At 35.8% G+C, this 13,298-nt stretch overlaps 2 protein-coding genes across 2 annotated transcripts in view; one reads left to right on the forward strand and one right to left on the reverse strand.

Annotated features, from left to right (window-relative positions):
• Nucleotides 1-3,251, reverse strand: part of LOC140147040 (phosducin-like protein) — a 113,389-nt gene extending 110,138 nt beyond the window's left edge. Inside the window, exon 1 of the mRNA XM_072168813.1 lies at nucleotides 3,094-3,251. The gene's annotated coding sequence lies outside the window, so the exon portion shown is untranslated. The remainder of the gene's footprint in view (nucleotides 1-3,093) is intronic.
• Nucleotides 3,252-3,470: 219 nt separating this feature from the next.
• LOC140147934 (peptidyl-prolyl cis-trans isomerase-like 1) lies at nucleotides 3,471-11,302 on the forward strand. The gene is made up of 3 exons (XM_072169729.1): nucleotides 3,471-3,605; nucleotides 9,177-9,331; nucleotides 9,849-11,302. Exons 1-3 carry the CDS (start codon nucleotides 3,565-3,567, stop codon nucleotides 10,136-10,138), a joined length of 486 nt encoding a protein of 161 aa, XP_072025830.1. The 5' UTR covers nucleotides 3,471-3,564; the 3' UTR covers nucleotides 10,139-11,302.
• The last annotated feature ends 1,996 nt before the right edge of the window (nucleotides 11,303-13,298 follow it).

Here is a 13,298-nt window from a genome sequence, read left to right on the forward strand (position 1 = left end):
GTGTGTTTTGCCGAAGGGAACTATAGGGTCTATTGTGTTGTGTTGTAAACTTTAAATCATTCTTTTGTCTACCTGTGTTTTCGCGGAAGGTGTAAAACGGGTAATGGAATGCAGTTTAAAATTTCCGCCAAGGCCAAATCATTTCACATTTTGGGTGCATTGTAGCCGACGGCTACCCAACTTAAGGCTGCTAGTCAGGTGTTGGAATGCGTGGATTTGGATTCGTCTATACATGTAGGCAAGAAACCTAGCTTTGTGCTACATAAGCGGTCCCCGCAATCTGTGCATCCGTGGGTATTCATGCTTGTCGGTGAACTTTAAAAACACCACCTTTTGCATCTCATTTCGCGAAATTTTCAGGGAAAACACCCCTTATTTTAGCAATTTTGCGAATTGTTTGCCCTTTGACAATACCCCTATATTCGCTAAAACGCAAACAATATTTTCGTAAAACCACAGAAGATATAATAAAATATTACCTCTTCTCTGGGTAAAGCAAGAGAAGTGATATTTCGATGAAAATACCCTTTTTTTTCAATTTTTCAATCAAAACACCCCTTATGTCACAAAATTTTCGACAAGCATGAATACCTGCAGATGCACGAAGTGCGGGAACTGGGGCTACGTATAGCATGTAATACTTAACTCTTTACGCACGTGTACGTTCTTCTTCATTTTTACAGCTTTTTCAGTAGGCCTACCGTAAACTTTAAATATTTACAATCATGTTTTGCTTTAAATATCAGCATGAATGATCTGTCTTGAAGCCACATTGTAACATTTGCTGAGGAAGATATTAGGTGCTGCAGTTTTGTCAAAATTCATGATTTTGAATAAAACACAGGAACCATCTTTTATTATTACGATGGAAATATTAGACGAATGCATGTACACGATGTTCACATCACAGTACGTACACGGCGTGTGGTAGCACTTTTAACCGAAGGAGTGAAACGCATTGGCGACATCTGCGCTGGTAGTAAATTTCAGTTTTCTTTCTCATTTGTCCGGCTCAAAATTAAAGGGGACAGTAAAAGCTATTAAACATTTTATGGAAAAGAAATACTATAGTAGGAATTCCAATTGAATGAATGCAGCTTTCAATAACGTGACGTTTTTTTTCCCGTAGGCCTACACTGCACGATGTACGCCAGCGTGTGCGTCTGTGCGTTAGTAACGCAGAAGCGAATCCAACCATGTATTGACGTGTCCAAGGTCGTGCGTTCACGTTGTAGTTTGAAATATATGTGATATACGAATACGATCACGGTTGCATTGAGTACAGCTGTTGAAAGCTGCGTTCATTCATTCAATTCAATTGGAATTGCTTTATATTAAGGGGGTACTACACCCCTGGCCAATTTTGAGCCTATTTTTGTATTTTTTTCAACAATTATAGCGCATAGGGGACAAGTAAGATATGTATATTATAGGGGCAAGGACTACAAGTACTGCACTGAAAAGTCAGCAACTCAAGGCAAGTAGTTATTGATTTATTGATCAAAACTTGGTTCTCCCTCATTTTTGACTGTAACTCCACAACTGTTGTCTGTGCTGAAATTAAATTTCCAATGCAGTTGTTGTAGTCCTTTCCCCTATAATATACATATCTTATTTGTCACCAATGCACTATAATTTTTGAGAAAAATGCAAAAACAGGCACAAAATTGGGCAGGGGTGTAGTACCCCCTTAAAGGAGGCCTGATTTTGTGATCCTAGCATCCTCTTTTTATGACATTTTTTCAGTAGATATCCACGAAAAAAGCTTATTTCCAAAATTTCAGTTGATTCCGATTTTGCGCTTTGCGAGTTATGCATGATTATGTGTATAAATACACTGCTCCATAGACAATGTGTTGTAATTTCGTTCTGGTGCACCAGAACGAAATTCAAATTTCACGATATTTTTGCTAAACAAATTAATCTGCAAGAAATATTTGGTACATAAACATTATGTAGCCAGAGGTATCCAGTGGTGTAAAAATCTCAACTTTTTTTGGAAAAGTGGGGGGATGAGGCTGTGGATCACGAAATGCCCCTTTAAATCTATTTTTTATGGAAATGTTATTATATTTTATAGGTAACCTAGGCAAACCTTAGTTAACACATTTACTAGTCAGCGAATTCGCCGAGACCGGGGCCCCAACACAATGCATATTTACAAAGAAATTTGAATTTTTTTCGAGAATAGGTGGGTGAAGGAAACCTACATAAATATTTTTTCTATACTTCACTTGACACAAATATATGATGTTTTATGGTGATAATCAAGTCGCACATGGAATTTTAGAGGGATTTTGATAGCAGTTCCATTAAAAAAAGCTGCCATCGCCATGAGACTAAGATCTAGAAACACCCTTAAATGCCGCTTTTGGGGAATTTTGCTAGCTGAATCTTTTGATGAAAGTCAATCTTTGACAAGATGTAACTTTGCTACGGAAAGTGCTATGAAAAAAGGTTTTCAGTTTTGGCTTAGTTTACTCAAGGGCTTTAATTTGATATATAAAACGATGCAATTTGATGGCAAATTTGAATTCACCTAGGATAGACATGATCACATTTTGAACATGTGAGGGCGGGCTTCATTAAGCTTACTTGTGCACCAAGATCCTGTCTTAACTGTGTAATCCAATAGGAAAATGAAGAAAATATGGATTTTGACCCTCAAAACTCCAATGTAGCATGATTTTTAGAAAATCTGCATTTGAATAATATTTAATACTATCAAATAATGAAAGCCACATTTCATGAAACATTTGCGAAAGTTTTGTAAAATGGCCCTTCGTGCTCAAAAATTTAGCCATAAAATACATACACACATGTTATGACATAGGAAGCCATTGATAATGCTGGGACACACAATTTGGCCCATTTTGGGACATTTAGGCGAGCATACTTTTCCTCATAACATTGCCAATTATAGGCCTACATACATGATTGACCCCTCATTTTTTAAGTTAAATGATTCTCTTTTGAATGAAAGCAATTTTAGATGAATTTATTAAATTTCAAAATTTTATGAACATGCCTACCTAGGATACCTATATTTTATAACTATGGGCATGGCTTTAATTGCCCGTTTTTTCAGCTTACCTTGATCTATGTAAAAATTGGGGAAAAGCTAAAGAGACTGGTTTTCATAGAGCCCTGTTTATACTTCGTTTGGATGCCTACAAAGCTGGTAAACATGTAAAGCTTACTCACAGTCCAGTGCAGTGCAGTGTTGTTTATTGTTCCTGCATGTTTTCACAACCCGGAAGTAGAATAAATCATTGTTATTATAGGGTTGGGCAATGTCGATGATTAAATTGAAAATTGGCAAAATTTGAAGATCGTATACAATTTACAGAAAAACTTGAATAAGTATTCTATAACTTACTAACAACAGATTTATTTATTTTATTTTTTATAATCAAACACCATTATTTCTTTTTTCTGGAAATTTTCGAGAATTTATGGAGCAGGAGTAAATCATGATACTGCCCAACCCTATGACACAAAGTGCGATAGTTGCAAGTGTGCGAAGAAAGAAAACGACAAACGGACGAAGAAAACAGTGCAAAAATGACTAGCCAACAACCGCCTCATGTAGTGCTTGAAACAAGGTATGTATCACATTTACATGAAATTGTTGGAAGACTTTAGAGAGCAGAATTGGACGTTATTCACTTGATTTGTTGATAAGCTTACCTCACTCGTACTGATCGATGCAGAATTCGGAAACTATGTTATGTACAAATATTATTTCTTCTTCTTGGTTTCGGTCGACAGAGCGACTTTATAATATGTCACATTTCGTCAACACTTGATCCTGGAACCTAGGATTGATTGCAGATATCAGAACCGGGGATGATCCCCTTCTCTTTCGAATAGCTCTGACACTTTAACGTGCACAGGGATGAATCCTCCTGAACACGGGACCAACGGCTTTACGTGACTTCCGAACCACGGACATCGCACACACACTACCTATATCTGCACGCATAAGCAGTGTATGGGGCGAGAAGAAATTCTACAATTAAATTCTGTGATGAAACTGAACTTAATTGAAGGATTCCCGACCATATAGGAACTTTTTGGGAGGCAGGAGAATTTTCACCTAAGGCAAGCCCAAGGCTCGAACTCTCGTCGATCGTATCTCCCGGCCGACAGCGCAATGCCTTAACCGCTCGGCCATCTCGCCTCTGCATGATGAGAGGCAAACCGCCTTAAGGCCAGAGTAATGGAAGACACATTCGTTCACGCCCGAATGTGAGATTTCTTGATATTTATCAACACTAAGATGTATTCTTTCACTTGAAACTGATAAAATACAACTTGTTAATATTTACACGTATTTTTGCTTGATTTATTTCACTCTTTTCAACTCTAAAAAGTCACATGGCTCAAGACAGCTTAGTAAATTGGCGGGAAATAATGAGTCAGAAATGCGCGAATGCGAAATATTGTGATTACGCTGAAGCGATTCGTGTCACGTGACGCGCGCAAGTCTGCGCTGTATGTCCGACGCAGTCAAGGCGCATTCGGTATGTTTTTAACGCCGACAAATGCGGTGTAAACAAAACACAAATTTGCAGTCAAAATGCCACTTAGATTTTTTAATTATTTTGAATTTTGGCGCACTAAAAGCAGACATTATAAATTCATTGTTGCAAAAGATGCATATTAAGACCATGCACCAGGTACAGCTTTTACAAGCGTGAAAGTCTTGCCGCTTTTAAAATATAAGGACATTTTGTGCATAATTTTGACATTTTTTACTAAAACGTCGATTTCTCATAGTTCACTTTTGACAATATTGCACGATTTTTGTGACAAGATAACTCGAAAAATATGCAAGCAAAAGGTAAACTTTTTTTATTTTCGTTTATATTACATTAAAGTCTAGGGAAGGTTTTCTCATTTTTTCAAAATATTTGTTTTAAACAAAAATATACACCATTATGTGCAATTTTTAGCTGAATAGAATGACAAAATTGCTTTTTTCACATGTTTTTTTTTTTTTTTCTAAAAAAAGAGACGAATTTCAAAAAAAAATAAAAAAACCTTCCCTAAGTTCATGTCTCTTCTTCATTAAAAGCTAACTGATTTTTTTTTACTCCGAACTGATTTTTTTTTAGTTTTCACAAAAAATTGGGGTAAAAAGTGATTTTTTGTGATTTTATCAAAAACTCGAGATTTTTGAAAAAATCTGACGTCACCATGGGATTCCTTGACTCATTTCCTTTCCAAAAATGTATAGTTTTATATACTTTGAAGATATAATTCTGAAATAATGATGCTCGAAAAGGTCCATGTTCTCTCCCATTACTCTGCCCTTAAGTTAATTAACACATTTGCTAGTCAGCCAAATTCGCCTAGACAGGTCAAGGAAACCTACATAAATATGTTGTCTATACTTCACTTGACCCAAAATATATGAATTTTTTTTTTGTGATGAGACAATCAATCGCACATGGAACTTTATAGGTATCACAGGGAAACCTCGGTTAACACATTTGTTAGTCAGTCAAAATGGCCTAAACCGCAATACAAATTTACATTGAAATTAAAAGAAGCTTTTTAAGAAGGAAACCTTCATAAATATGTTGTCTATACTTCACTTGACCCAAATATATGATTTTTTTTGGTGATGAGAGACTCAAGAGAGATTTTGATAGCAGTTCCATTAAAAAAGGTGCTATCGTCATGAGACTAAGATCTAGAAACACCCCGTAATGCTGTTTTGGGGAATTTTGCTAGGAGAATCTTTTTGATGAAAGTCAATCTTTGACAAGATGTAACTTTGCTACGGAAAGTGCTATGACAAAAAGGTTTTCAGTGTTGGCTTTCTTTACTCAAGGGCTTTAATTTGATATATAAAATGATGCAGTTTGATGGCAAATTTGAATTCACCTGGCATACCTTTAGCATGTTAGAGGGATTTTGATAGCAGTTCCACATTGAAAAGCTGCTATCATCATGAGACTAAGATCTAGAAACACCACCGAAATGCTGTTTTATTAGCTGAAATGAATCTTTTTGATGAAAGTCAATGACAAGATGTAACTTTGCTACGGACAGTGCTATGACAAAAAGGTTTTCTGTTTTGGCTTTCTTTACAGGGCTTTAATATAAAATGATGCAGTTTGATGGCAAATTTGAATCCACCTTTCATGCCTAATGTATACCATATACCATGTACCAGCTATACATAGTTGACCTCATGTCATGGGCAGTCCGGTTGGCTATTTGCTTCAGTAGAGAAGATGAGTTCAGTCAGGGTTGCCAAAAGATTTCGGCCCGAATCGCGGGTCAAATAATCGAAAAATCAGCCAATTTTTCTCTTTACCATTGGGTTTCTATGCCTGGGGCAGGAAACTATCGTTAGTCGCGGTAGGGAGCCAATGTTGAAAAGTTGCCCAAATTTTTCTTAACCATTGGCTTCTATGGGACACGGAATTTTCAAAAGTCGCGGGGAAAATCTTCAAAAGTCCCTGGTTTCAGTTATTAAGGTGGTTCTGGACCCATTTTGGAAGTGCTCTATTTATGTTTTAAACATATTAATTGAGTAGGGCAGAGAACACTGATCCATATGCCTTTTATTTGAAGCTAATCGGACATACGGTTTTCATAATACATACATTTTATATTTCTTTGTCTTGTTTTGTTTTTATCAATAATCAATACAGTTAATGAGCTAATATGACTTGAAAGTGCTCATTAATATGTAATTTTTGCCAATATTTTGCTCAAATCCAATGCATAAATGTTCATAACATTTTTATTTAACAGAATATTGGTTTCAAACTTGGTCAAAGTGTTCCTAATGACTTCCAGATAATTTATGCATAATTAATGAGCTAGCCGCCCTAATTTGCATAATTAATTAGCATTTATGCAAATTAGCTCATTAATTATGCAAATATGCAAATGAGGGGGCGGCTTCACTATATAATACATTAGAACATATTAGAAACACTTTGACCAAGTTTCAGGGCAAAAGTATGCAAAATAAAAGTACCATGAACATTTATGCATTGATTTTTAGCAAAATATTGGCAAAATTACATATTAATGAGCCTTTACAGTCCTTTTAGCTCATTAACTATATTGATTAATGATAAAAACAATAAGATAGAAAGAAAATATAATTTGATGTAGTATAGAAACCGTATGTCCGATTTGCTTTCAAACAAAAGGCATATTGATCAGTGTACTTTACCCTACTCAATTAATCTGTTTAAAATATGCTCAAAGCATTTCCTTATTTCTAGAAAATGCATCCAATACCACCTTAAGTCCCTCCCCCTATGCCCCCCAAAAAAATACTGCCCTCATATAGGCCCAATTTTTTTGCCAATTTTAGCAGAGCATGAGAGAGATGTAGTTCCAGTAACTGTAACTCGTCGTACCTAGAGTTACAGTTCACTCTATTATTATCTTTTCCACAAATAAGAAACATCACAATATGTGGGCTCATTTTGGGCTCTAAGGATGCAGCTGAGCCTGGAACTCTCTCAAGGACAGTTTGGGCATGCACTGACTATTTTAATCCCATTGTACCAGGGTTTGGGCGTGCTTGGATGATTTTAATCCCACTGTACTAGTCTATACTCCCAAAGTTGAGGTAATTGATCAACATTGATCTCATCTTTTGGGTGGGTTCAAAATTCCCAGGCTTGGCAAAACCTGCAATCTTCAAGGGAGTAATTTACTTAGTGCAAAAGTGGTCAAAATATTGCTCTGCAAAATGTCTTGATTTTCATGATTTGGATTTATCATATTGAGCAGCATTCTACTTGTGATGTTTCTACACTGTGTAGAGAGGGTCTACAGCATCTCTGAGGTAAAACTGACAAATACAAGGTATATTTCTTGATGCTTGAAATTTGGATTTCTTAAACGTACAGTGCATCCCTATGTACCGCTGCAAGACTTCAGGTCAGTAGATGTCATTATGTTTATGATAAAGACTGAAGTCTTGCTGGCAGGACTAGAGAGAGATGCCACTTTTCAGGTTTTAGCCTGATGACCTGAATTCAGATTTTTTGCGAGACCAAATTCCTGTGTTCAGTTTTTGTGCATGACCACTATACGAAGCCAATTTCAGCTGCATGGGCGATTGTATTCTACAACGTGAGGGTTTCAATTTTATTTTAAATACTGCTGAGAAAACTTGACTGTACTCTGTTATTAATTAAGCTTAATTAACGATTGAAATGGGAATGAACTAGTTTTGTTTTTGCTATCAACTTCAAATTCAAGCATGTTGAATTCTAGAATTATTCAGTCCATGAGTCACGCTCTCTCTATGTGCCATATCCAGTGATGTGGGCGACCATGGAATGCCAATCCATCCTGTTCTTTGCCAATCTCAACAGCTTGATGTTATCCACACCCGTACAGGCTGCGATACTCTAAAGATATGTTGTCCTCTGGCGCCCTCTGTCTCTCCTTCCATTAATCTTCCCCGTAAGAAACAAACAATCCAGATCATCTTTCCTCATACAGTGGCCCAGGAAATCAAGTTGCAGTTTCCGGATCTTTCTCAGAATTACTTTCACCTTTATTTTCTTTATTCAGTATATGAATATTATACTAGGTCTATGAAAATAATATAACATTTAAAATACCTTGGACTCTTTAGTGTCAGGGGTATGCTAACCCAGTATTCTATTAGTGCAAATAATGACTTATTCAATCAAGTTCAATTCAGTCAAGGACAGGAGAAAGGTTCCATCTGGACTAATACCTGGGACTAATGCTTTATCTGCTGAAACAAGAGATTTCAGTTGCTTTTAAAAGATGAATTAAAATGCTATATTCTTTTTTTTTTCTTTTTTAAAAAGCAATAGTGGTTTGTCATGCATGGTACATTTATTATTCATTATATAGTTATGTATCAACTAAAGTACAGATAAAAAATAATTGGGAGCTATGTAGACCTGCCAAATTCAGTATACAATATACTTTGAAAGTTGAAACAAATGTAATCGATAATGGCGCATAATCGATATTGGACCCAAAAAAATTTGGACGGATAGTTTCTGGATCCTGGCTAACAAATTAAATTTTTGGACAGGCAGTTCCTGAATCCTGGCTAACACTCTGCGTCAAGCCCATGAAAACTTTACATGATATTCAATATCTAAATGTATCATAATTTCCCACCTTTTACCCTTCTATTTTCCCAGCATGGGTCAATTAACTGTGGAGCTGTACTGGAGACATGCACCTAAAACTTGTAAGAACTTTGCAGAATTAGCTAGAAGAGGGTACTACAACAATGTCAAATTCCATCGTATCATTCCAGACTTTATGGTTCAAGGAGGTGACCCTACCGGTACAGGTCAGTATCAAAATATAAAATCAATTCTTATTCAGTGGGTGTGGCTTGTAAAGAATTCACACAATTTGATTGGTTTTCCGGTGTATAATAATATCACACGAAAAAAGCAGTTTTACTTATTAAAAGATTGGATTTTGTCTTTTGCCATCGCAGCTGCCAGCATATGCTACCATACTCAAAATATTGGCCATCCCATCCAATATGACATGATATTGGATAGGCAGAAGAAAAAATTGTATCTTTTATTCTCTAAATGTAAAAATGATTCCTTAGCATTTGTGGGGAATAATGGAAAATTTAGACACCTTAGAATTTTTACAAGGCCTGTGTACCTGCATGTAATTGCTGGAGGTGATGAAAGTCCATACTTACAAAATGTAGGGGAAGAAATCCCCCCCCCCCCAAAAAAAGTGTCACCAAATTTTGGCCCAAATCGTCATGCAAGTTGGAAGATGTATAATGTTGATTGTTTTGTCATAATCTTTACCTTTGCCTTATTGTATTGTTTTCTTACCAGGAAGAGGAGGTGCCTCCATATATGGTCAACAGTTTGCAGATGAAATCCATCCAGAATTAAAGCATACAGGAGCTGGTATCCTATCTATGGCTAACAGCGGACCTAATTCAAATGGCAGCCAGTTCTTCATGACATTAGCGCCTGCTCAGTGGCTGGACAGAAAGCATGCCATATTTGGACGAATATCAGGAGGCATGGGGGTGCTAAAACGCATGGGAATGGTGGAAACAGACACTAATGATAGACCTTTGGAAGATATCAGGATACTCAAGGGTTATCCAGTTGATTAGGAAACTGAAATTCAGTGTTGGGCTGTAACAACTTCTTCGGGGACATTGATCAGATGCAGGCTGAGATGACTTTTGAGTTATTGGATCAAGCTTAACAACAAACTCTTTACCACCTTGATATAATGTGTTCACACCCACATAGCATCCACTTCAGTAGGATTGAAAGTATGCCTGAAGCAGCATTATTTAATGATGAAACTGAACTGCGACAAGTAGATTGATCCTCGCACAGTATCTTGTTTTTAATATTGTTAGAATCAAAGATGTGTACGCAGTAATTTGAGAGTATCACATGATTTGTGCTGAATACAAAGAATTGATTTTGATTCTCACACTTTGAGGTGAAATTCTACCTGTACCATTTATCCTGCTGAAGTGTAACCAGAGGTGTTCATCTCTTTGGTACCTACGTATAATTTAAGATGCCGTCATGATTCAAGGTTGGAATTTTGTTGAACAGTACAAGAATCAAACCTGTTTCTTGCTCAGGAAATGTTTGCAGCAATCCTTTGATTCTCACAATGTATAACTTTTCTCTAACATTCATGAAAGTACATCTGTGTTCATGATTTTGATTTAAATTTTTTTGATCCAAAAGACAAAGAATTAATTCTTTGAATTTTCAGAAACAGCATTGGTCATAGCTGGTATCGCGGAGCAAATGCTACTCAATTTTGATCACTTTGCAACACAATTTTGGAAATGTGTCGCAATTTTATGCCATAGACTTATACAGCGTCAGCGACATGTGCAAATGTAACAAAAAATCAAGCAGTGCAAGCTGATAATGCTATGCATAAAAAATGTCTTTCAAGAATCAAGAGTCTACAAGACTGTTATCAGGTCAAAGGTCAAAAAGATCTCCACCAGATACAGTCACTCACTCGCTGCAGTATCATCTGAAAATTCGGAGGTAGGAATTAATTCTTTGTTTGGATCAAAAGTTTAAATCTAAATCATAACTTTTCTCTGTATAATTTAAAATTCACAAAAATCAATCATTTTCTGTGACTGCAAGAATTAATTCTTAAGGTTCTTGCCAAGGTTTTTCTTAATCTTAATTTCTTGTATCTTACAAATTTTACCAACCAAAATTTTTCACAGTAAAAAAATGTTATATCTCACTAGAAAATAAAAAAGTACAGTGAAAATATAGATTCATATGTGACCGTCCACGGCGAATGAGCCGTAAATTCCTCCCCCGGTCAATTTCCGATCGCGTTTAAAAAATAAACATCATAAACTTAAAAATGGTATATCATTTGACTTCAAACGATATCCAGAAGCGGAGTTATGGTTAGTTAAACTTTGCTCCTTCAACAAAATTATAGCTTTTTTCGTTTCTATGTGTGTCTCTTTTTCCACATTGCTGACAATAAATAGCAAACAGTCATAATTGGCGGTCATTTCAAATCATCCCCAAGTCAACGAGGTTTAAGAAGGTTCTCTCATTGTTAGTTGTTGGTTATGCATACCTATACAAATAACCCACCACTTGAAAAGGATTTAGCAAAAGCAAACAAAGACCAGAGCTATTAAAAGTTCTATAGCCATCTAAGGTAGAAGCTTATTATCCACTTCAATAATAGGATTATTGATTGGTGTTGTGACTATCAAAATAAGACAGATGTCGCGCCAGCTTAAGTGACCGATGAATACGACCTTCGTACACATTTTACACCATAACTCAGAATACAATTTAGGGAATTTACGGCTCGCTTGTGCTGCCGGGTCACATATAAGAATAAAACAAATTTGTTAAGATATTTCATGAAACATACATTTTAATGTATGCAAGAGGAAATTGAATTACTGAATAAATTATAAATTTGGTGGGTGGGTATTGCATACTATCATATAGTTTGATTTTGCTACGAAAAAAGGATGATCAAACAAGTATACTTCTTTTACAAGTTAAAACTTCTGTGATCAACCATTTTGTTTATGTTTTCAAATTTTCATGTACGGTAACACTTTTTTTTTTGTATTTTGTTTTCCTATATTTATTCATTTTCACAAGTACATGTATACAGCGTTCGAATTAAGAAATTTTTTGAGGTTGTCCGCTGGACAACCTTAAAATATTGTTTGGTTGTCCGAAAATATTTTCGGTTGTCCGAAATTTATATGAACTTTTTGTGCCATAAAAAATTTAATTGCAAGTTTAAAAAACATCAACACTGCTGCCAGTATTCACTAGTGATGTGGTCGACATGCCTTATGTCGACATAATGTCGACGTCGGCACTGTATTGAACAGTCAGGGACTCATTGAATTAGTATGCATTGCTAGCTGTTCAATAGAAACAAAAGTAATTAAAATGTACAACTTTTTCCAACTTTGTAAAAAAAATTGGCATTTTTTTTTTTTTTGAGTAGCAGTATTTCTCTGGTTTCCAACCTTGAATAACAAGTCAGTTTGGGCCTATAACTTGATTTTCTGGCCAAAAATATTTTTTGAAAATTAAAAAAATTTTTTTTTTTTTTTTTTAGAATTTTTTTTTTATGTCGACACACTGTCGACGTCGGTATACGAATTATATCGACATGTCGACAATAAAAAACGGTGCCGACCACATCACTAGTATTCACATGTCACACACCTTTCCCAAACTCACCTTCTTGCTATTATAAAATATCAAATATCCAAGTAAATACAGGTTATATGTTCCATCATTTATTTATCATCAATAAATTCATATTTGTGTCGGATTTTATGCTTAAAAGCATCAAAATTCATTCTTTTCAAGAAGTCAAAAGCCGGGGTCAAAAGACGTAAACATCTCCATTGATAAAGTATCTCATTAATTATTCATGAGCTCATTGGGTTTTTCCCGGATAACAAAATGGGTATTTTGAAACTAATTATTTTCTATGCACGTCAGGGTATAGCTTCAGGGGGTCTTGAAGCTGCTTAAAAGCCATGATGTCAGAGATTGGTGTCAGAGGTTGTCATGCACCGATTGAAACTGCACACCTGCTAAGCTAAGGTCAAGGTTATCATGATGTTTATAAAATACTTGCGACAAATTTATGGGAAAACAACATTTTTGGTCATGATTTCTTCTGAACATTTCAAGATTTATGCAATGCATTTTATGTTAAGCTTACTCTGCAACATTGGTGTGCACATTTTTATGGTTGTCCCTCGGACAACTGCC

This window comes from Amphiura filiformis, chromosome 3 (assembly GCF_039555335.1).
Source record: "Amphiura filiformis chromosome 3, Afil_fr2py, whole genome shotgun sequence".
NCBI lineage: Eukaryota > Metazoa > Echinodermata > Ophiuroidea > Amphilepidida > Amphiuridae > Amphiura > Amphiura filiformis.

Coding starts and splice junctions, on each gene's coding strand:
- LOC140147934 (XM_072169729.1), top strand. CDS start 3,565: ATGACTAGCCAACAACCGCCTCATGTAGTGCTTGAAACAAG. Junction 3,606..9,176: donor CATGTAGTGCTTGAAACAAG/GTATGTATCACA, acceptor CTATTTTCCCAG/CATGGGTCAATTAACTGTGG. Junction 9,332..9,848: donor AGGTGACCCTACCGGTACAG/GTCAGTATCAAA, acceptor TTTTCTTACCAG/GAAGAGGAGGTGCCTCCATA.